Raw genomic sequence first — 25,212 nt, forward strand, 5'->3', positions numbered from 1 at the left:
GGAGAGCGCAGCCAAATCAGAGACTCTCCTGAGAGAAGTTATGGCAACTAGAAAGGCCACCTTTTGAGAAAGACGATACAAAGAAACCTCCCTAAGGGGCTCGAAAGGGGGTTTCTGCAATACCGTGAGGACCAAGTTAAGGTCCCAGGGATCCAAGGGCCGCCGATAAGGCGGAATGATGTGAGACGCACCTTGCATGAAGGTGCGGACCTGAGCCAGCCGGGCGAGACGCCGCTGGAAAAGCACTGATAGAGCTGAGACTTGTCCCTTGAGAGAGTTGAGGGACAGTCCTAGCTGCAGACCGGACTGTAAAAAAGACAGAAGGGTCGGCAAAGAGAATGGCCAAGGAGAATGGCCGGAAGAGCGACACCAGGACAGGAAAATTTTCCAAGTCCTGTGATAGATCTTGACGGAGGAAGACTTACGGGCCCGAGTCATAGTGGAGATGACTTCAGGAGGAATACCAGAAGGCGTCAAAATCCAGGACTCAAGAGCCACGCCGTCAATTTGAGCGCCGCAGAATTCGGGCGGAAAAACGGACCTTGCGAGAGCAGGTCTGGACGGTCCGGAAGATGCCACGGCATCTCCACGGACAGTTGGAGCAGGTCCGGATACCAAGCTCGCCTGGGCCAGTCCGGTGCAATGGAGGATGACTCGACGGCCCTCCATTCTGATCTTGCGCAGGACTCTGGGCAAGAGAGCTAGAGAGGGAAACACGTGGGACAGACGAAACTGGGACCAGTCTTGAACCAGAGCGTCCGCGGCGAAGGCCTGAGGATCGTGGGAGCGAGCCACGTAAGCCGGAACCTTGTTGTTGTGACGGGATGCCATTAGGTCCACGTCCGGAGTGCCCCACTTGCGGCAGATTGACTGAAACACTGCCGGGTGCAGGTACCACTCGCCACCGTCCACGGATTGACGACTGAGATAATCTGCCTCCCAGTTTTCTACGCCAGGGATGTGGACTGCGGATATGGTGAACTTGGAGTCCTCCGCCCATTGAAGAATGCGTTGGACCTCCAACATTGCCAGGCGGCTTCGTGTCCCGCCTTGGTGATTGATGTAGGCAACCGCTGTCGCGTTGTCTGACTGGACTCGAATGTGCCTGCCCGCCAACAGGTGGTGAAAGGCTAGGAGAGCTAGAAGCACAGCTCTGGTTTCCAGCACATTGATTGAAAGGGCTGACACGGACGGAGTCCAAGTGCCCTGTACTCTGTGGTGGAGATGTACCGCTCCCCAGCCGGATAGGCTGGCATCCGTGGTGAGAATCACCCAGGACGGAGTCAGGAAGGAGCGCCCTTGGGACAGGGAGAGGGGTCGAAGCCACCACTGAAGAGAGCTCCTGGTCCGTGGCGACAGAGCCACTAACCTCTGTAAGGAGGAAGGCCACTTGTCCCAACAGCGGAGAATGTCCAGCTGCAGAGGACGCAGATGGAACTGGGCAAAGGGAACCGCCTCCATGGAGGCCACCATTTGACCCAGCACCTGCATCAGGCGCCTGAGGGAATAACGGCGGGGCCTCAGGAGAGAGCGCACCGCTAGCCGGAGAGACTGCTGTTTGATTAAGGGCAACTTCACAAGTGCCGGCAAAGTCTCGAACTGCATCCCTAGGTACGTGAGACTCTGGGTCGGAGTCAGAGTGGATTTGGGAAGATTGACAATCCACCCGAATTGGGCTAGGGTGGCGAGAGTGAGCGAAACACTCCGCTGACAGTCTGCGCTGGATGTACCCTTGACCAGAAGGTCGTCCAGATAAGGAAGCACTGCTAACCCCTGGAGGTGCAGGACCGCAATCACTGCCGCCATGACCTTGGTGAATACCCGAGGGGCCGTGGCTAACCCGAAGGGGAGAGCCACGAATTGGAAATGATCCTCTCCTATCGCAAAACGTAACCAACGCTGATGTGACACTGCGATTGGCACATGTAGATAGGCATCTCTGATGTCGATGGACGCCAGGAACTCCCCTTGGGTCATAGAGGCAATGACTGATCGCAGAGACTCCATGCGAAAATGCCGCACCCGGACATGCTTGTTGAGAAGCTTGAGATCCAGGATGGGTCGGAAGGTACCGTCCTTTTTTTTGGAACTAGGAAGAGATTTCAGTAAAAACCTCTGAACCGTTCCTGAGCGGGAACTGGGACAATCACTCCGTTTGCCTGCAAGGACGCCACGGCCTGCGAGAAGGCGGCGGCCTTGGAGCAGGGGGGAGTTGAGAGAAAAAATCTGTTTGGAGGGCTGGAAGAGAATTCTATCCTGTAGCCGTGAGATATGATGTCTCTCACCCACTGATCGGAGACTTGCTTTAACCTAGCATCGCCAAAGTGGGAGAGCCTGCCACCGACTAAGGACGTGGCTGGAGCGGGCCGAGAGTCATGAGGAAGCTGCCTTAGTGGCAGAACCTCCTGCGGTCTTCTGCGGACGCGCTTTTGGGCGCCAGTTGGATTTCTGATCCTTGGCTGAGTTAGCGGACGAGGCGGAAGGCTTAGAGGATGACCAGTTGGAGGAACGAAAGGAACGAAACCTCGATTGATTCCTACCCTGGGCGGGTTTCCTGGTCTTGGTTTGTGGCATGGAAGTACTCTTCCCGCCAGTAGCTTCTTTAATGATTTCATCCAGCTGTTCACCAAACAGCCGTGAACCAGCAAAAGGGAGCCCAGCAAGAAACTTCTTGGAAGAAGCATCTGCCTTCTACTCTCGAAGCCACAAAATCCTGCGGATAACAAGAGAATTAGCTGAAGCCACCGCAGTGCGGTGAGCAGCCTTTAGCATGGCAGACATGGCATAAGATGAAAAAGCTGAAGCCTGAGCAGTTAAGGTAACCATCTCAGGCATAGATTCCTTGGTGAGGGAATGCATCTCCCTCTAGAGAAGCAGAGATGGCTTTGAGAGCCCACACTGCTGCAAAAATCGGGGAAAACGTGGCCCCCGCAGCTTCATACACAGATTTGGTCAGAAGGTCAATCTGACGGTCAGTGGAATCCTTAAGTGAGGTGCCGTCAGCCACCGACACAACGGTCCGGGCTGATAGCCTAGACACCGGAGGGTCTACCTTTGGGGAGTGAGACCACTCCTTGACCACCTCAGGTGGAAATGGAAACCGGTCATCAGAACCACGCTTTGGAAAGCGTTTGTCAGGGCAGGCCCTGGGTTTGGTCACAGCGGTCTGAAAACTGGAGTGGTTAAAGAACACACTCTTCACTCTCTTAGGCGAGGTAAACTGATGTTTTTCTGCCAAAGAGAGTTGCTCCTCTGACACTGGCGGATTGAGATCCAGCACAGAATTAATAGAAGCAATCAAATCACTAAGATCTGAGTCACCGTCAGAGAAATCGATGGGATACATAGCCTCCGAGCCCCCAGTGAGGGCATCCTCCTCATCTTGAGAGTCATCTCTTGAGACAGAGCCGTGGGATGGGGAGGGGGAGGAAACCCTGCGCCTTCTCTTAGAAGGACGGGGTCTGGGATCAGATGATGAATCCTCCGTGAGTTCCGATGGACGGAGGTCAGAGGATAGGAGTCCTCTGTCAAGAGTATTAGAGGCACCCTGTGAGGGAGGCTGATGCATATTCATCAAAGTCCTGGACAAAAGTCCCATGGACTCAGCAGATGACTGGGATATGGACCTAGAAAAAGACTCTACCCAGGCCGGGGGTTCAGTCACAGGTGCAGCAGCAGCCTGAGAGACCACTGGGGGTGAGACTCCAGGCTGTGGCACCGCCAAGTTAGAGCAACGATCACAGTGTGGATAAATGCTCGGCTCAGGCAGCAGGAGCTTACATGCAGTGCATGCAGAATAAAGCTTTGGAGCCTTGCTCCTTGTTGAGACATGCTGCTGGAGTGGGGGCTTTGCAGAGAATAAACCCCAGGGAGAATATACAGAGGTCCACAACCGGAGACCGGCTGTCGCTTACCAGACCACTGAGCGCGGTGTTGTGTGCCCTCCAGATCCCGAAGCCCGGTCCCCCAGTCGCAGCACCTCAGCAGAGATGCAGAATGCAGGATGTCCCAGAGCAGAGTGAACTCTGCCTGAGAAATGGCCGCCAGAGCGAAGAGAGGGGGCGGGACTAGGGGGCGTTCCTATAAAAGAGCGGGAACTGGAGGGCTATAGAGACCTGCAGGGAAGGAGGGACGTCCCAGCAGTGGGGAGTGTCCCTCCCCTGTGTAGAACGGCCGCCGGGAGGAGCCGAACCTGTCCCTCTACATGAGTGACATGCGAGGGCAGGAAAATGAAACTAGGCCTCCGGCGAAGCCGGGGCCTAAATTTAAGCGGCGAGGCCGACAAGCAGGCACCATCGGCGTGGTTCTCAGGCAAAAGATAGAGAACCCGCCGGAAAAGTTAAAACAATCACATACAGCATACTCTCCCCTTACAATAAAGAACCGGGACCCCCAACATAAACGTCTCAGGTACTTAGCTGCTGAGACGCAGGGCCATGTCCCTGGGGATGAGTGCTCCGGTCCAACAGAATCCTCAAGGGGCTGTGAATGGAGACCAGACTCCTGCCAGGCATGGAGACCGTGCTGGCTCCCACTTCAAGCCAGAGCCCAGAAGGGATGGTGAAGGAGCACGGCATGTAAGGCTGCAGCCTTGTATATCAACCTTAACAACACCGCCGACACAGTGGGTTGAGAAGGGACATGCCGGGAGTCCAGACATGGACCCGCTTTTCTTCAAACTCTTTCGAAAAGTCAAACAAATCAGATGAGAATGCATGTGTGGATGTATGCCTCCTGACACAAAGCAATAACCTGGCTAGGACTGGCTACCAGGGGGTGTATAAGCTCAGAGGGAGGAGCTACACTTTTAAGTGTAGTACTTTCTGTGTCCTCCGGAGGCAGAAGCTAAACACCCATGGTCTGGGTCTCCCAAAGGAACGATAAAGAAAATTCTTTACCCGCCCATCATCTTCTGTGAGACATCTGCTATAACGTGCAAATCTTTAGCCCCATTAGTTTTTCTTTATTTAGTCTTCTTAGAAGGACAGGAGTAAAATGATGGCAGTAATGGGGGCCTTTAATGGGGGGGGGCAATAGGTGTATAAACGGGTCTAAACGCACATCACAGTCATTTAAATGCCCCTGTCAGTGATTGACAACGGTATCTAAATAAATGGTTAAAACAAATGGTTAAACAGCAACAATCAGAGCTAGCACCGGTTGCTGCTGTTGCAGGCAGATGCTGGCTGTATAACACAGCCGGCACCTGTTACATGTGTGGATTAGACTCCATACATGCACGGCCTGGCAGGGACATACAGGAACATCCAAATGCACTAAATGATTAAAGGAAATCTGTCAAGACAAGTATATCAAATTTATAGCACTTGATAGATGCAGCCTGGATTTCTATTGATGTCTACGGATGTCCTCCTGGCATGTGAAAGGCTCACCAGAATGTGAACCGACCGATCCTAAGGAACCATTAGTGGGATACCTGGAGGATATACCTGATATTCATAGGTGTAGTCTATCTCAGCATCAACCATCTGCACATAGCACTTCTTATCCGGCTTCATGTAGAATCGCAGCTGTTTCTTCCAGGCCCAGTCATTGACACTATGGATCTGAGCCTGGATCAGCTGCTTCACCACATCAATGTTATGAATGACATCCAGAATCAGCGCCTTCAGCTTCAGTTCCAATATTTCAGCATCATCTAAAGTGAAAAGAAAAAAAAAAATGAAGTGGAAGTCTTACATCGAATCCACGCATTGCATGACCCCTTCCTAAAGAGTCAGCCAAGTAAGCTGATACTCCCCTGCCACACCGGTGCTGTTTCGGCATTGTTTGCAATGGCTATTCTGGCGCTCGTGTGACATTATGTTACATGAGTGCTGCAGCCAATCGCTGATTGGTTGCTGCTCATTCATTTTTCTTCAGAGCAGACACCTCTATGATGAAATAGGCAGCAGCCAATCAGCAGCCACTGATTGACTGCAGCACTCAGGTAACAATGTCACACGAGCGCCAGGATAGCCAGAGCCGACACCGCTGGAACAGTGCCGGAATGGAAGGGGTGTATAAGCTTTGAATATTTTACTCGGGAATTTAAGAAGAGGGTTGTCCAACTTGTGGACAACTCCTTTAAGCCGACCATACACATTAGATAGCCATCGGTTGAACGCTCATTTGACCCACAAATATCTCTCTCCCATCTCCCCTACGCTCATCTCAGCCTAGCCTTAATATGTATTCAATGGAAAGAGGACGGGAATCTTATCTTACCATTGCTGAAAATGATAGGATCTGGCATTTTAATTTGAACATTCCGAAACTTATCTCCCTTGACATCAGATGTCAGTGAAGAGTAGTGCGGACTCTATACATCTCAGATGGTCATCCGAGCCCTCAAAATGGGTAAGTTTGGCTGAATTGTATACATATAGGGGCCTCTAGTAATTAATTTAGTGCAGATTTTAATAAAGATGTAGGACATGCACAGAAAAGCAGCTCCTTACCTGCCCCTGACGTATCATCAATACTGGTGTAATGCTCCAGCTTAGCCGTTAGCTCTATTTCCACCTCATGGAGGTTAGAACCACGTATGGCCGTCTCCACGTCTTCAGTGAACTGAATCTGTTCAGCTAGGCACAGGATCTAAAACAGAAGAGACAATACAAATATGATAAGAAGCGAAATTCTCTAAAATTATCCCTTAAAGGGAAACTGTCAGCAGATACATGCTTCCCAATCAGAGGGAGGCATAAATAGGGACACAGACCCTCATGATTCTTTTGAGGCTTCTTCTGGGGAAGCACACCTGAGAAAAAGCCTGAGAGGCAAAACCCGGTGGTCAAGGAAACTTGGCATGCCACGGCACGTATAATACAGCACTTACATTAACAAAAGATTGGTCAGATTGATAGATTGGTCATTCAGGAGCCGGTAAATGCTGCTTTACACATATCAATTTCTTGTGCGATCGCACCCGCCCCCATCATTTCTGCGGCACGGGCAATTTCTTGCCCGTGTTGCACAAAGTCGTAATCCCCTGTCACACGTACTTACCTTCCAAACGACCTCGCTGTGGGCGGCGAACATCCACTTCCTGAAGGGGGAGGGATGTTCGGCGTCACAGCGACGTCACACAGCGGCCGGCCAATAGAAGCGGAGGGGCGGAGATGAGCGGGACGTAACATCCCACCCACCTCCTTCCTTCCTTCCACATTGCCGGAGGCCGCAGGTAAGCTGCAGTTCATCATTCCCGGGGTGTCACACAGAGCGATGTGTGCTGCCACGGGAACGATGAACAACCAAAGCACAGAAGGACGTTCGATTTTTTGAAAATGAGCGACGTGTCAACGAGCAACAAGAAGGTGAATATTTTTGCTCGTTCACAGTCGCTCATTTGTGTTACACGCTACGATATGCCAAACGAGGCCGGATGTGCATCACTAACGACGTGACCCCGACGACATATCATTTGATAAATCGTACCGTGTAACGTGCCCTTAATAGTCACCTTATATCTAATGAACTGAAATGGAATGCCTCCTTTTTAATTTATTGTTCAAAATGTTAATTACTTTTTTTTTCCCCCAAGTGATTCTCCAAATAATTTAAAGCCACAAACGCTGCAATTTTCATACAGACCACTGACAATAGGCTGATAAGCGTCATCTCTCTGAGAAAAAATACATTTACAAAGATAAGAGTGTGGTTGGTAACATGATTGTGCGTGTACTGACATTTTTCACCTGAAGAAGGCCGTCTCAAAAGGCCAAAATGTGTTGTATTGAACCACTTAAAATAAAACTTTTTTTTTATTGTTCCTGGACCTCTTGGAAGCACAATTCATTGGTAAATTTCCTACAATTTTATTTACTTGTATTTTTCGGACTATAAGACGCACCGGACCATAAGACGCACCCAGATTTTAGAAGTGTAAAATAGAAAAAAAAAATTTGAAGCAAAAAATGTGGTAAAATATTTAATAACCTAAATAACACTGTAATATTTCACTAATGTAACTGTAAACAACTCAACAGCAGCATTGACAACCATTATTTCTGACTTTGAGCTTTAAGTCCAGAAATTCCTCTAATGATCAGGGAAATCCCAAGAACGTCTCATCACTACTATCCGAATGATACTGTTATGGGGGGGGATCTGCTGCTGACGCTGTTATGGGGGATCTGCTGCTGACGCTGTTAAGGGGGATCTGCTGCTGAAGCTGTTATGGGGGATCTGCTGCTGACACTGCTATGGTGATCTCCTGCTGACACTGTTATGGGGTAATCTGCTGCTGATGCTGTTATGGGGGATCTGCTGCTGACGCTGTTATGGGGGGATCTGCTGCTGACACTGCTATGGGGGTTCTATTCATGTCAAGTGGTTTATTCTTACAATATCTTCTTGCCTATAAGCAGAACTATAACTCCAAGCATGTCCTGTATGGCATGCTTGGAGTTCTAGTTCAGCACAGTAATGTGATTTTTACTATAATGTACAGTACTTTATTGGGGGGGGGGGTACTTATACTTTACTGTACTGTAACGGTTAACCTCTTACCGGAGCAGACTCCAGCTATGATAATGATGTACATTAAGCCTGGCCCTGTCGCGGCATCAGAAACCAGGAAGTACGGTAACAGTGATGAAGAGGCAGGGCCAGTGGGGAGGAGGGAGGGCTGTGCTGTCCTGGAGGAGGAGACTGTCCACCGTACTGAGCGCAGGTAACGTGCAGCGGCAGTCATTTCATCACCAGAGTGGTGATGATACACTAGCCGCCGCCAGCACCGCTCCCGCCGCCATCACCGCTCCCGCCGCCATCACCGCTCCTGCTCCCGCCGCCAGCACCGCTCCTGCTCCCGCCGCCAGCACCGCTCCTGCTACCGTCGCCAGCGCTGATCCTGCTCTGTAATAGCAAGTAGACATCTCCCCAGCAGCTGCTGGATGCCGGCGGCTGCGGAGAGACCATGTGTGCCGGCTATTATAGAGCAGGAACTACCGTAAATAACACGGTGTCTGCTCCCCATGTCCCATGTCCACTCTCAGCGCCGTCCCTTTGCCCCTCAAGCCCCATATAATCCACATATAATACACTATTCAGACCATAAGACGCACCCCCACTTTCCTCCAAAATTTGGAGGAAAAAAAGTGCGTCTTATGGTCCGAAAAGAAGGGAATTTTGTTTACTTACTGTAAATTCCTTTTCTTCTAGCTCCAATTGGGAGACCCAGACAATTGGGTGTATAGCTATGCCTCCGGAGGCCACACAAAGTATTACACTAAAAGTGTAAAGCCCCTCCCCTTCAGCCTATACACCCCCCGTGCTGCCACGGGCTCATCAGTTTTGGTGCAAAAGCCCGAAGGAGGAAAAAATTATAAACTGGTTTAAAGTAAATTCAATCCGAAGGAATATCGGAGAACTGAAACCATTTAACATGAACAACATGTGTATACAAAAACAGGGGCGGGTGCTGGGTCTCCCAATTGGAGCTAGAAGAAAAGGAATTTACGGTAAGTAAACAAAATTCCCTTCTTCTTTGTCGCTCCTTATTGGGAGACCCAGACAATTGGGACGTCCAAAAGCAGTCCCTGGGTGGGTAAATAATACCTCATAATAGAGCCGTAACGGCTCCGTCCTACAGGTGGGCAACTGCCGCCTGAAGGACTCGCCTACCTAGGCTGGCATCTGCCGAAGCATAGGTATGCACCTGATAGTGTTTCGTGAAAGTGTGCAGGCTCGACCAGGTAGCTGCCTGACACACCTGCTGAGCCGTAGCCTGGTGTCGCAAGGCCCAGGACGCTCCCACGGCCCTGGTAGAATGGGCCTTCAGTCCTGAGGGAACCGGAAGCCCCGAGGAACGGTAAGCTTCGAGAATTGGTTCCTTGATCCACCGAGCCAGGGTTGACTTGGAAGCTTGTGTCCTTTTACGCTGGCCAGCGACAAGGACAAAGAGTGCATCCGAGCGGCGCAGGGGCGCCGTACGAGAAATGTAGAGTCTGATTGCTCTCACCAGATCTAACAAGTGCAAATCCTTTTCACATTGGTGAACTGGATGAGGACAAAACGAGGGTAAGGAGATGTCCTGATTGAGATGAAAGGACAGAAAAGTGGGCAAGGCAAATGGCCAGGGAGAAAACCCCTGAGCAGAGCACCACGACAGGAATATTTTCCACGTCCTGTGGTAGATCTTGGCGGACGTTGGTTTCCTAGCCTGTCTCATAGTGGCAATGACCTCTTGAGATAATCCTGAAGACGCTAGGATCCAGGACTCAATGGCCACACAGTCAGGTTGAGGGCCGCAGAATTCAGATGGAAAAACGGCCCTTGAGACAGCAAATCTGGTCGGTCTGGCAGTGCCCACGGTTGGCCGACCGTGAGATGCCACAGATCAGGGTACCACGACCTCCTCGGCCAGTCTGGAGCGACGAGGATGACGCGGCGGCAGTCAGCCCTTATCTTGCGTAACACTCTGGGCAACAGTGCCAGAGGAGGAAACACATAAGGAAGCCGAAACTGCGACCAATCCTGAACTAAGGCGTCTGCCGCCAGAGCTCTGTGATCTTGAGATCGAGCCATGAATGTTGGGACCTTGTTGTTGTGCCGTGACGCCATTAGGTCGACGTCCGGCATCCCCCAGCGGCAACAGATCTCCTGAAACACGTCCGGGTGAAGGGACCATTCCCCTGCGTCCATGCCCTGGCGACTGAGAAAGTCTGCTTCCCAGTTTTCTACGCCCGGGATGTGAACTGCGGATATGGTGGATGCTGTGGCTTCCACCCACAGCAGAATCCGCCGGACTTCCTGGAAGGCTTGCCGACTGCGTGTCCCACCTTGGTGGTTGATGTAAGCCACCGCTGTGGAGTTGTCCGACTGAATTCGGATCTGCTTGCCTTCCAGCCACTGCTGGAACGCTTTTAGGGCAAGATACACTGCCCTGATCTCCAGAACATTGATCTGAAGTGAGGACTCTTGCTGAGTCCACGTACCCTGAGCCCTGTGGTGGAGAAAAACTGCTCCCCACCCTGACAGACTCGCGTCCGTCGTGACCACCGCCCAGGATGGGGGTAGGAAGGATTTCCCCTTCGATAATGAGGTGGGAAGAAGCCACCACTGAAGGGAAGCTTTGGTTGCCTGAGAGAGGGAGACGTTCCTGTCTAGGGACGTCGGCATCCTGTCCCACTTGCGTAGGATGTCCCATTGAAGTGGACGCAGGTGAAACTGCGCGAAAGGGACTGCTTCCATTGCTGCCACCATCTTCCCCAGGAAGTGCATGAGGCGCCTCAAGGGGTGTGACCGACCTTGAAGGAGAGATTGCACCCCTGTCTGTAGTGAACGCTGTTTGTCCAGCGGAAGCTTCACTATCGCTGGAAGAGTATGAAACTCCATGCCAAGATATGTCAGCGATTGGACCGGTGTCAGATTTGACTTTGGAAAATTGATGATCCACCCGAAACTCTGGAGAATCTCCAGAGTAACGTTGAGGCTGTGTTGGCATGCCTCTTGAGAGGGTGCCTTGACCAGCAGATCGTCTAAGTAAGGTATCACTGAGTGACCCTGAGAGTGGAGGACCGCAACTACTGTAGCCATGACCTTGGTGAAAACCCTTGGGGCTGTCGCCAGGCCGAACGGCAGTGCCGCGAACTGAAGGTGTTCGTCTCCTATGGCGAAGCGCAAGAAGCGCTGATGCTCTGGAGCAATTGGTACGTGGAGATAAGCATCCTTGATATCGATCTATGCTAGGAAATCTCCTTGGGACATTGAGGCGATGACGGAGCGGAGGGATTCCATCCGGAACCGCCTGGTCCTTACGTGTTTGTTAAGCAGTTTTAGGTCCAAAACAGGACGGAAGGACCCGTCCTTCTTTGGAACCACAAACAGGTTGGAGTAGAAACCGTGACCCTGTTGCTGAAGAGGAACCGGGACCACCACTCCTTCTGCCTTCAGAATGCCCACCGCCTGCAGAAGAGCCTCGGCTCGCTCGGGAGGCGGAGATGTTCTGAAGAATCGAGTCGGAGGACGAGAGCTGAACTCTATCCTGTAACCGTGAGACAAAATGTCTCTCACCCAACGGTCTTTTACTTGTGGCAGCCAGGTGTCGCAAAAGCGGGAGAGCCTGCCACCGACCGAGGATGCGGTGTGAGGAGGCCGTAAGTCATGAGGAAGCTGCCTTAGTAGCGGCACCTCCGGCGGTCTTTTTAGGGCGTGATTTAGACCGCCATGCGTCGGAGTTCCTCTGATCCTTCTGCGGCCTTTTGGACGAGGAGAATTGGGACCTGCCCGCACCCCGAAAGGACCGAAACCTCGACTGTCCCCTCCTCTGTTGGGGTGTTTTTGGTTTGGCCTGGGGTAAGGATGTTTCCTTTCCCTTGGATTGTTTGATGATTTCATCCAATCTCTCACCAAACAAACGGTCGCCAGAAAATGGCAATCCAGTTAAGCACTTTTTGGAAGCCGAATCTGCCTTCCATTCCCGCAGCCACAAGGCCCTGCGTATTGCCACCGAATTGTCGGCTGCAACCGCCGTACGGCTCGCAGAGTCCAGGACAGCATTAATAGCGTAGGACGCAAATGCCGACGTTTGAGAGGTTATGGACGCCACCTGCGGCGCAGACGTACGTGTGAGTGCGTCAATTTGCGCCTGACCAGCTGAGATAGCTTGGAGTGCCCATACGGCTGCGAATGCTGGAGCAAAAGACGCGCCGATAGCTTCATAGATGGATTTCAACCAGAGCTCCATCTGTCTGTCAGTGGCATCCTTGAGTGAAGCTCCATCTTCCACTGCAACTATGGATCTAGCCGCAAGTCTGGAGATTGGAGGATCCACCTTGGGACACTGAGTCCAGCCCTTGACCACGTCAGGGGGGAAAGGGTAACGTGTATCCTTAAGGCGCTTGGAAAAACGCTTATCTGGACAAGCTCGGTGTTTCTGGACTGCCTCTCTGAAGTCAGAGTGGTCCAGAAACATACTCTTTGTACGCTTGGGAAACCTGAAACGGAATTTCTCCTGCTGAGAGGCTGACTCCTCCACTGGAGGAGCTGAGGGAGAAATATCCAACATTTCATTGATGGACGCAATAAGATCATTCACTATGGCGTCCCCATCAGGAGTATCAAGGTTGAGAGCGGCTTCAGGATCAGAATCCTGATCAGCTACCTCCGCTTCATCATACAGAGAGTCCTCTCGCTGAGACCCTGAACATTGTGATGATGTCGAGGGGATATCATAGCGAGCTCGCTTAATCGGTCTGGGGCTGCGGTCCGTGTCAGAGACCTCACCCTGGGATCCATGAGACACCCCGGGAGGACATTGCTGTTCCAACTGAGGGGGACCAGGGGGCAATGATTCCACAGTGCCCCTGGCTTGAGATGCCGGCCTGGACTGCAAGGCTTCTAATATCTTAGCCATAGTCTCAGAAAGTCTTTCAGTAAAAACTGCAAACTCCGTCCCTGTCACCTGGACAGTGTTAACAGGTGGTTCTCCCTGGGCCACCCTTAGCAGAGGCTCCGGCTGAGAAAGTGCCACAGGGGCCGAGCATTGCACACAATGAGGGTCAGTGGAACCTGCCGGCAGTATAGCCGTACATGCTGCACAGGCAGCATAGCAAGTCTGTGCTTTGGCACCCTTGCTATTTGTGGACGACATGCTGTTGTCTCCTCTGAGCAATACAGGAAGGTATATAGACAAAAATCAACAGTGCACCATACAGTGTAAAGTATAGTCTATAATCATATAATCTATAAGTACACTTCTGCACTAGTGGGGCCAGCACCACAGGTGCTGCTTACCGCCTGCGCAAAGCGGTTGTGTGGGCACCAGAAATCCTGCCTGGGTCTCCCTGAGCTTGTCTCTCCTCTCCAGAGTTAGCAGAGCTGAGAGGAATGGCTGCCGGCGTCCTGAGGAGAGGAGGGAGCCGTGGGCGTGACCCAGAAAAGTGCGGGAACTGGTGCCCCACTGTGCAGAGTGAGGGGGGTGGAGTATGCAAAGCATGCTCCAGCCCTCAGTGCTGCCGTCCTGTACAGCGTCCCGCCCTTCCCCTGATTGGCAGGGCTGGGGGCGGGAAGAAAACGAGACTAGGCCGCAAAAGCCGGGGACTCGAGTTATAAGCGCGGCCGCCGTATAAGCGCGGTCGGCGCGGAAGTCCCCGGCGCACTAACAGTCCCAGCCGCGCCGCAGTGATAACCATGGCAGCGGCGGTCAGCGCGGCAGTTCCCCTACACGAACACACTCAGCGACGCTTAAGTGTGTAATGGCACAAACGCAGTCAGCGCTGCTGTCCCCGGTGCACTAGCACACCCAGCAATGCTGGAGTGTTGCTGTGCGCGGTCCCCACGGGGACACAGAGTACCTCAAAGTAGCAGGGCCATGTCCCTGAACGATACTCGGCTCCTATCCAGCATGGTCCTCAGGAGCTGTGGATGGAGCACGGTCTCCTGTGCCTGGAGACCGAAAGGATCCCACTTCACCCAGAGCCCTAATTGAGGGATGGGGAAGGAAAGCAGCATGTGGGCTCCAGCCTCCGTACCCGCAATGGATACCTCAACCTTAACAACACCGCCGACAAGAGTGGGGTGAGAAGGGAGCATGCTGGGGGCCCTGTTATGGGCCCTCTTTTCTTCCATCCGACATAGTCAGCAGCTGCTGCTGACTAAGCTGTGGAGCTATGCGTGCATGTCTGACCTCCTTCGCACAAAGCATAAAAACTGATGAGCCCGTGGCAGCACGGGGGGTGTATAGGCTGAAGGGGAGGGGCTTTACACTTTTAGTGTAATACTTTGTGTGGCCTCCGGAGGCATAGCTATACACCCAATTGTCTGGGTCTCCCAATAAGGAGCGACAAAGAAATACGGTATATAGATTGTAATACTGAACTCAATACTGGAATTATACTTGTACTTGTGCTGGATAACGTTGGCAGCTGGAGCATATAAAATGTTATATTTTGTAGACATAAAAAAACGTACTTGAGAAGGAAAGCGTAGAGGATCGATTGTACCATGGGACTTCTTCCCAGCCGCTACACACTCCACCAGTAATGTCTGCAATGTGGACTTCATCTGCTCGGCTAAACTGCTTAACCAGACCTGCAAAAATAATGTGGTGAGGTGAGCGGGCGAGCAGCACAAGCAATGCTCTATAGTAATTGGGTTCTGTGTATCTCACCTCAACATCAGTTGAAACAAGAACCTTGCTTTTCAAAGGAACAACCTCCCCCTCCAGCGATTTCATGGCAATGATATGCTTGAAGTCCTTATCAAATTCAACGCTGTTCACTCCTAAAACATATGGCTGTGATCAGCGAGAACCATCCATAGTGATCATGCACGTCTATACATAGCGTAATATGCACACGTTAAAGACGACCAACCACCAGGATTTTCCTATATAACCTAAAGCCATTGCTATATTGGTGCAATCATGCTGATTCTATACATACATTTAGTTGTCAGATTAGATGTATACTTTCTGAAATACAGGCAAGTATATTTTGTGAAATGCACTATTATTTAATGGATAGGTGCAACAGAATATCTAATAGGTGGGTCGGGTTTTGCTAGTTATTCCTGCCCCTGTCTGCTGCCTGTCCTTCCTGTGCCTGTCCTTCCTCCCCCTGTCCTTCCTCCCCCTGTCCTTCCTCCCCCTGTTCCTCCTCCCCCTGTAATAACTTGCCTGTATTTCAGAAACTATACAGCCGATCTCACAACTAATGGTTTGTATAGAATCAGCATGATAGCGCCAGTATAGCACTGGCTTTAGTTTATATAGGAAAATCCTGGTGGTTAGTCTTTTTTAATATGGACATTTTCATGTACAAATGTTGCTTCCCTTTCTACTTTGCCCAGGAATTGCCTCTTTAAAAAAAGGGTTTTAGTACATAACTTATCCCTTTCCTTTTCTTGTTGAATACATTGGGGGGACACAGTACAGTGAGTATATGCCCTGCTACGTTAAAAGTTGACTGTAGGTAGAAAATATAAGTGTTTACTCTGCCCAGTGAGCTATACAGTCCCCTAGAACAAGAAACTGCCCAAAAGGCAGCAGGAACAGGTGGGATGTGTGTCCTTCAATGCACTCAATGAGAAAGGGATTTCACTTTAAAGGGAATCCTTCCGGAAGTTTTTGCTATTTAATTTGAGAGCAGCATAATGTAGGGGCAGAGAGCCGGATTCCTGGGATGCATCAACTTGCTCTTGTAGTTTTCATACAATCAGTGTTTTATCATTAGGAGAATATCACTGCAGGACTAGGTCTCCTGTGCCAGGCAATACAGCTAACCTGTGAAACCCCGCCCTCACCACTGATTGGCTGCTTGCTCATAATATACAGTGTTCACAGGAAGCTGCCAGTCAGGGGTGTGGGCGAGGTTATACACAGCACAGTACTCTGACCACTGCTACATCTACAGCAAAGAAAACAGGGATTCTATCAAAACTGCACCAAGCAGTCCAAAAAGTAATACATTGCTAGAATTAGTTTCTCTGCCCAATCAAAAAAAAGGTCATTCTGCAGTTTTTACATTTTTTTTTCTCGTAAAGCCGTTTACCAATCAGATTTTCTTTACATTTTGACAGATTGGACACTACTGAATGCAGCTATACCAAATACGAATGTATTTTTTATTGTTTTTATTTTTAATGGGACAAAAGATGGGTGATTTGAACTTGTGTTTTTTTTTATTTTTTTTCATATTTTTTAAAACTTTTTTTTTTCCCCTTTACTTTGTTCTGTATTTAATAGTCCCCTTAGCTGCGATCCTCCAATTCAGTGGCCCCTCACAATGGTAGGGACACTAGCACTCTGCTGCAGTTTCAGCCATGGAGGGATGGGAGACCGGCACAATATAGGCACCCACAGGGACTAAGGCTATGTCCGCACGTTGCGTCGGTGTACCTGCAGTTTATTCTGCACGTTTTCCTTCCCTTGGTTTTTGACCAAATGGCTTCTGACCATTTTTTAGCGCTAAAAACGCATGCGTTTTTACCGCGTTTTTAGTGCGTTTTTAGCGCTTTTTACCTGCGTTTTCACCTGCGTTTCTGCAGATGCGTTTTTGGGATCAAGACACTGAGAAATAAAGTTGAATTAGTCAAAAAGAATGAAAAAAGAGAAAGAAAGTATAAAATTAACTTTTAATAAAATTATATGGGAAATTATCATTTTTAATGTAATAATAGTGGTTATGCACATTTTAACAGAAATATAGCTAAAGTTTATTATTTTTTAACATTTAAATTTTCGGTTATTGTGTGTGTGTAAAGGAACATTAGAACCCATTAATTTTTGCCCAGAAAAGCATGCGTTTTTGGAGGCAAAAACGCAGGTGAAAAGCAGGTAAAAAGCATGAAAAACGCAGGAATTGTGATTTTGGTTGCGTTTTGCCATTTCTCATTGACTCCAATGTTAAGGAAACGCTGCAGAAATGGCAAAAACAACTGACATGCTGCTTCTTTTTCAGCATGGTTTTTGACCACAAATATGCAAATTAAACGCTGCAGAAAAAAAAGCAAAGTGAAGACAGGATTTCTGCTTTTCCCATAGACTTTGCTGGAAATCAAAAACGCATGCATTTTTGCCCAAAAACGCTGCTGCCAAAAACGCTGCAGAAACGCGGTAAAAAACGCAACGTGCGAACATAGCCTTACACTATTGTGGAGTGCACGGTGTGACCTATCTAGGAAGGTGGGGAACATCCACAACACCTTAAAAAAGCACAAAAGTAAAGAACAAAAGCAAAAAATGACATAGAAAAAAAAAAAAAAAGTGTGTCAGACCTAAGACGTTCATATCTGCCTTCTACAGACTAAAGGGGAAAAAAAGTGATCTGCTTAGTGTCCAAAGGATAGCTCCAACACTTTTTTCTCTTGCGGGTTATCTGTCTATATGTCTATATGTTGGATAGCATATACCCCAGTACTGTGTCCCCCAATACTATTAATAATGGTGGAAAAAATATCATACATTAAAAAAAAAAAAAATACATTCAACAATAAAAACTTGACTTTGGATGACACATTCCCTTTAAGCAGCAAGGAGGCCTATATTAGCAAAGAGTACAATAGGATAAAAAGTTGCACCCAAGTCACAATGTGTAGGGGAATGATGAAAAGCAAAACTACTATGGGAATACTAGACTGAAAAATACAATGAACTATCTGAAAAAACATGAAAAAAACAGATTTTTGTGTACTCACCGTAAAATTGTTTTCTCTTAGCCATCATTGGGGGACACAGGACCATGGTGTTATGCTGCCTATCCATAGGAGGACACTAAGTAGATGCAAAAGCATAGCTCCTCCTCTGCAGTTTACACCCCCTGGCCGGGCCAGGCAGCCTCAGTTTTAGTACACAAGCAGTAGGAGAAAAAAGCAGTAAAAAAACTTCTCAACAGAGGAACAAGAGAAAAGAAGAGTCATAACCAAATAAGGAACTGAGAGAACCAAGGCCCAACAGGGCAACAGGGAGGGTGCTGTGTCCCCCAATGATGGCTAAGAGAAAACGATTTTACGGTGAGTACACAAAAATCGTTTTTCTCTGACGCCTCATTGGGGGACACAGGACCATGGGACGTCCTAAAGCAGTCCATGGGTGGGTAAACAATAAACAATGCAACCCAAGGACTAGGAACGAGTCCCAGATAGCCAGGAGCACCTACTGAAATAGGTACTCCACTATCGTTTGCAGAATTTTCCTACCTAGGTTCGCCTCAGCCTCAGCCTGGGTATGGATTCAGTAATGCTTTGAAACAGTATGTAGGCAAGACCAGGTCGCAGCCTTACACCTCTGTTCCACTGAAGGCTGATGCCTAATGGCCCAAGAGGCGCCAACTGCTCGCGTGGAATGAGTCCGCAGCCCACTAGGAATGGGCTTAAGTTGCAAGCGGTAGACTTCCTGGATCGCAGAGCGAATCTAGCGAGCCAGCGTTGCCTATAAAGCTGCCTGTCCTTTCTTAAGCCTTTCAGGAATGACGAACAAGGAGTCTATGTTCCTAAAGGGGCTGTCCTGGGTACGTAATATCTGAGAGCCCTCACAAGATGAAACCTTTCCACCCTATGGACTGGGTGTGGACAAAAAGGAAGTCAGAACAATGTCCTCGTTCATATGAAACGGGGAAATAACCATCGGAAGAAAATCCGGAAGGGGGCGTAGAACCACCTTGTCCTGATGAAAGATCAGAAAGGGTTCGCGGCAAGAGCGGTGCCAGTTCCGAAACTTGTCTGATGGACGTAATCGCCACTAAGAATGTTACCTTCCAGGAGAGAAGAGCAAGAGAAGATTCCTTAAGAGGTTAAAAGGGGACCTCTGGATACCGTCCAAAACGAGATTGAGGTCCCATGGGTCCAGCGACCGTTTATACAGGGAAACTAGATGGGAAACACCCTTGAGGAAAGTCTTGACTTGCGGATTGCAAGCTAGGCGGTATTGATAGAATATTGAGAGAGATGAAACCTGCCCCTTAACCCCTTCACCCCCGGCCACTAAAACACCCTAATGACCGGGCCATTTTTTGCAATTCTGACCAGTGTCACTTTGACAGGTTATAACTCTGGAACGCTTCAACGGATCCTGGCGATTCTGAGATTGTTTTTTCGTGACATATTGTACTTCATGTCAGTGGTAAATTTAGGCCGATACTTTTTGCGTTTATTTGTGAAAATTTAGGAAATTGTGCGAAAATTTGGAAAATTTCGCAATTTTCAAACTTTGAAAATTTATGCCCATAAATCTGAGAGATATGTCACACAAAATAGTTACTAAATAACATTTCCCACTTGTCAACTTTACATCAGCGCAATTTTCGAAAGAAATTTTTTTTTCGTTAGGAAGTTAGAAGGGGTCAAAGTTCATCAGTAATTTCTAATTTTTCCAACAAAATTTACAAAATATTTTTTTTAGGGACCACATCACATTTGAAGTGACTTTGAGAGGCCGAGGTGACAGAAAATACCCAAAAGTGACCCCATTCTAAAAACTGCACCCCTCACACTGCTCAAAACCACATCCAAGAAGTTTATTAACCCTTTAGGTGCGTCACAGGAACCAAAGCAATGTGGAAGGAAAAAATGAAAATTTTACTTTTTAACACAAAAATGTTACTTTAGCCATAAAATTTTCATTTTTACAAGGGAGAAAAGAGAAAGTACACAATACAATTTATTGTGCATGTTCTCCTGAGTACGCTGATACCTCATATGTGGTGGAAATCAAATGTTTGGACACACGGCAGTGCTCGGAAGGCAAGGAGCGCCATTTGAATTTTTGAACGCAAAATTAGCTGCACTAATTAGCGGACGCCATGTCGGGTTTGAAAACCCCCTGAGGTGCCTAAACAATGGAGCTCCCCCACAAGTGACCCCATTTTGGAAACTAGAGCCCTCAAATATTTTTTCTAGATGTTTGATGAGCACTTTGAACACCTGGGGGCTTCACAGAAGTTTATAACGTTGAGCCAGTGAAAAGAAAAAAAAAATTTTTACCACAAAACTGTTGCTTCAACTAGGTAGCTTTTTTTTCACAAGGGTATCGGGAAAGAAGGGAATTTTGTTTACTTACCGTAAATTCCTTTTCTTCTAGCTCCAATTGGGAGACCCAGACAATTGGGTGTATAGCTATGCCTCCGGAGGCCACACAAAGTATTACACTAAAAGTGTAAAGCCCCTCCCCTTCAGCCTATACACCCCCCGTGCTGCCACGGGCTCATCAGTTTTGGTGCAAAAGCCCGAAGGAGGAAAAAATTATAAACTGGTTTAAAGTAAATTCAATCCGAAGGAATATCGGAGAACTGAAACCATTTAACATGAACAACATGTGTATACAAAAACAGGGGCGGGTGCTGGGTCTCCCAATTGGAGCTAGAAGAAAAGGAATTTACGGTAAGTAAACAAAATTCCCTTCTTCTTTGTCGCTCCTTATTGGGAGACCCAGACAATTGGGACGTCCAAAAGCAGTCCCTGGGTGGGTAAATAATACCTCATAATAGAGCCGTAACGGCTCCGTCCTACAGGTGGGCAACTGCCGCCTGAAGGACTCGCCTACCTAGGCTGGCATCTGCCGAAGCATAGGTATGCACCTGATAGTGTTTCGTGAAAGTGTGCAGGCTCGACCAGGTAGCTGCCTGACACACCTGCTGAGCCGTAGCCTGGTGTCGCAAGGCCCAGGACGCTCCCACGGCCCTGGTAGAATGGGCCTTCAGTCCTGAGGGAACCGGAAGCCCCGAGGAACGGTAAGCTTCGAGAATTGGTTCCTTGATCCACCGAGCCAGGGTTGACTTGGAAGCTTGTGTCCTTTTACGCTGGCCAGCGACAAGGACAAAGAGTGCATCCGAGCGGCGCAGGGGCGCCGTACGAGAAATGTAGAGTCTGAGTGCTCTCACCAGATCTAACAAGTGCAAATCCTTTTCACATTGGTGAACTGGATGAGGACAAAACGAGGGTAAGGAGTTGTCCTGATTGAGATGAAAAGTGGGCAAGGCAAATGGCCAGGGAGAAAACCCCTGAGCAGAGCACCACGACAGGAATATTTTCCACGTCCTGTGGTAGATCTTGGCGGACGTTGGTTTCCTAGCCTGTCTCATAGTGGCAATGACCTCTTGAGATAATCCTGAAGACGCTAGGATCCAGGACTCAATGGCCACACAGTCAGGTTGAGGGCCGCAGAATTCAGATGGAAAAACGGCCCTTGAGACAGCAAATCTGGTCGGTCTGGCAGTGCCCACGGTTGGCCGACCGTGAGATGCCACAGATCCGGGTACCACGACCTCCTCGGCCAGTCTGGAGCGACGAGGATGACGCGGCGGCAGTCGGCCCTGATCTTGCGTAACACTCTGGGCAACAGTGCCAGAGGAGGAAACACATAAGGAAGCCGAAACTGCGACCAATCCTGAACTAAGGCGTCTGCCGCCAGAGCTCTGTGATCTTGAGATCGAGCCATGAATGTTGGGACCTTGTTGTTGTGCCGTGACGCCATTAGGTCGACGTCCGGCATCCCCCAGCGGCAACAGATCTCCTGAAACACGTCCGGGTGAAGGGACCATTCCCCTGCGTCCATGCCCTGGCGACTGAGAAAGTCTGCTTCCCAGTTTTCTACGCCCGGGATGTGAACTGCGGATATGGTGGATGCTGTGGCTTCCACCCACAGCAGAATCCGCCGGACTTCCTGGAAGGCTTGCCGACTGCGTGTCCCACCTTGGTGGTTGATGTAAGCCACCGCTGTGGAGTTGTCCGACTGAATTCGGATCTGCTTGCCTTCCAGCCACTGCTGGAACGCTTTTAGGGCAAGATACACTGCCCTGATCTCCAGAACATTGATCTGAAGTGAGGACTCTTGCTGAGTCCACGTACCCTGAGCCCTGTGGTGGCGAAAAACTGCTCCCCACCCTGACAGACTCGCGTCCGTCGTGACCACCGCCCAGGATGGGGGTAGGAAGGATTTCCCCTTCGATAATGAGGTGGGAAGAAGCCACCACCGAAGGGAAGCTTTGTTTGCCTGAGAGAGGGAGACGTTCCTGTCTAGGGACGTCGGCATCCTGTCCCACTTGCGTAGGATGTCCCATTGAAGTGGACGCAGGTGAAACTGCGCAAAAGGGACTGCTTCCATTGCTGCCACCATCTTCCCCAGGAAGTGCATGAGGCGCCTCAAGGGGTGTGACCGACCTTGAAGGAGAGATTGCACCCCTGTCTGTAGTGAACGCTGTTTGTCCAGCGGAAGCTTCACTATCGCTGGAAGAGTATGAAACTCCATGCCAAGATATGTCAGCGATTGGACCGGTGTCAGATTTGACTTTGGAAAATTGATGATCCACCCGAAACTCTGGAGAATCTCCAGAGTAACGTTGAGGCTGTGTTGGCATGCCTCTTGAGAGGGTGCCTTGACCAGCAGATCGTCTAAGTAAGGTATCACTGAGTGACCCTGAGAGTGGAGGACCGCAACTACTGTAGCCATGACCTTGGTGAAAACCCTTGGGGCTGTCGCCAGGCCGAACGGCAGTGCCGCGAACTGAAGGTGTTCGTCTCCTATGGCGAAGCGCAAGAAGCGCTGATGCTCTGGAGCAATTGGTACGTGGAGATAAGCATCCTTGATATCGATCGATGCTAGGAAATCTCCTTGGGACATTGAGGCGATGACGGAGCGGAGGGATTCCATCCGGAACCGCCTGGTCCTTACGTGTTTGTTGAGCAGTTTTAGGTCCAAAACAGGACGGAAGGACCCGTCCTTCTTTGGAACCACAAACAGGTTGGAGTAGAAACCGTGACCCTGTTGCTTAAGAGGAACCGGGACCACCACTCCTTCTGCCTTCAGAATGCCCACCGCCTGCAGAAGAGCCTCGGCTCGCTCGGGAGGCGGAGATGTTCTGAAGAATCGAGTCGGAGGACGAGAGCTGAACTCTATCCTGTAACCGTGAGACAAAATGTCTCTCACCCAACGGTCTTTTACTTGTGGCAGCCAGGTGTCGCAAAAGCGGGAGAGCCTGCCACCGACCGAGGATGCGGTGTGAGGAGGCCGTAAGTCATGAGGAAGCCGCCTTAGTAGCGGCACCTCCGGCGGTCTTTTTAGGGCGTGATTTAGACCGCCATGCGTCGGAGTTCCTCTGATCCTTCTGAGGCCTTTTGGACGAGGAGAATTGGGACCTGCCCGCACCCCGAAAGGACCGAAACCTCGACTGTCCCCTCCTCTGTTGGGGTGTTTTTGGTTTGGCCTGGGGTAAGGATGTTTCCTTTCCCTTGGATTGTTTGATGATTTCATCCAATCTCTCACCAAACAAACGTTCGCCAGAAAATGGCAATCCAGTTAAGCACTTTTTGGAAGCCAAATCTGCCTTCCATTCCCTCAGCCACAAGGCCCTGCGTATTGCCACCGAATTGTCGGCTGCAACCGCCGTACGGCTCGCAGAGTCCAGGACAGCATTAATAGCGTAGGACGCAAATGCCGACGTTTGAGAGGTTATGGACGCCACCTGCGGCGCAGACGTACGTGTGAGTGCGTCAATTTGCGCCTGACCAGCTGAGATAGCTTGGAGTGCCCATACGGCTGCAAATGCTGGAGCAAAAGACGCGCCGATAGCTTCATAGATGGATTTCAACCAGAGCTCCATCTGTCTGTCAGTGGCATCCTTGAGTGAAGCTCCATCTTCCACTGCAACTATGGATCTAGCCGCAAGTCTGGAGATTGGAGGATCCACCTTGGGACACTGAGTCCAGCCCTTGACCACGTCAGGGGGGAAAGGGTAACGTGTATCCTTAAGGCGCTTGGAAAAACGCTTATCTGGACAAGCTCGGTGTTTCTGGACTGCCTCTCTGAAGTCAGAGTGGTCCAGAAACATACTCTTTGTACGCTTGGGAAACCTGAAACGGAATTTCTCCTGCTGAGAAGCTGACTCCTCCACTGGAGGAGCTGAGGGAGAAGAAGGGAATTTTGTTACTTACCGTAAATTCCTTTTCTTCTAGCTCTTATTGGGAGACCCAGACGATTGGGGTATAGCTACTGCCCTCCGGAGGCCACACAAAGCACTACACTAAAAAGTGCAAGGCCCCTCCCCTTCTGGCTATACCCCCCCGTGGTATCACGGGTTCTCCAGTTTTAGTGCCAAAGCAAGAAGGAGGAAGCCAATAACTGGTTTAAACAAATTAACTCCGAATAACGTCGGAGAACTGAAAAACCGTTCAACATGAACAACATGTGTACCCGCAAACAACAAAAAAATCCCGAAGGACAACAGGGCGGGTGCTGGGTCTCCCAATAAGAGCTAGAAGAAAAGGAATTTACGGTAAGTAACAAAATTCCCTTCTTCTTCAGCGCTCTATTGGGAGACCCAGACGATTGGGACGTCCAAAAGCTGTCCCTGGGTGGGTAAAGAGATACCTCATGTTAGAGCTGCAAAACAGCCCTCCCCTACGGGGGTGTCACTGCCGCCTGCAGGACTCTTCTACCTAAGCTGGCATCCGCCGAAGCATAGGTATGCACCTGATAATGCTTGGTGAAAGTGTGCAGACTCGACCAGGTAGCTGCCTGGCACACTTGTTGAGCCGAAGCCTGGTGTCGTAATGCCCAGGACGCACCCACGGCTCTGGTTGAGTGGGCTTTTAGCCCTGAAGGAACCGGAAGCCCCGCAGAACGGTAAGCCTCTAGAATTGGTTCTTTGATCCATCGAGCCAGGGTGGCTTTAGAAGCCTGCAACCCCTTGCGCGGACCAGCGACAAGGACAAAAAGTGCATCGGAACGGCGCATGGGCGCCGTGCGGGAAATGTAGATTCTGAGTGCTCTCACCA

The 25,212-nt window shown here is 49.8% G+C and overlaps 1 protein-coding gene across 3 annotated transcripts in view; it reads right to left on the bottom strand.

The window, feature by feature from the left end:
• Positions 1 to 25,212, bottom strand: part of DYNC2H1 (dynein cytoplasmic 2 heavy chain 1) — an 852,364-nt gene that overhangs the window by 561,855 nt on the left and 265,297 nt on the right. For all 3 annotated transcript variants that reach the window (XM_075337457.1, XM_075337458.1, XM_075337455.1), the window contains exons 29-32: positions 15,116 to 15,228; positions 14,917 to 15,036; positions 6,462 to 6,600; positions 5,451 to 5,659 (exon numbers count right to left, since the gene is read on the bottom strand). In XM_075337457.1, coding sequence (XP_075193572.1) covers positions 5,451 to 5,659; positions 6,462 to 6,600; positions 14,917 to 15,036; positions 15,116 to 15,228 — 581 coding nt within the window. The remainder of the gene's footprint in view (positions 1 to 5,450; positions 5,660 to 6,461; positions 6,601 to 14,916; positions 15,037 to 15,115; positions 15,229 to 25,212) is intronic.

This window comes from Anomaloglossus baeobatrachus, chromosome 2 (assembly GCF_048569485.1).
Source record: "Anomaloglossus baeobatrachus isolate aAnoBae1 chromosome 2, aAnoBae1.hap1, whole genome shotgun sequence".
NCBI lineage: Eukaryota > Metazoa > Chordata > Amphibia > Anura > Aromobatidae > Anomaloglossus > Anomaloglossus baeobatrachus.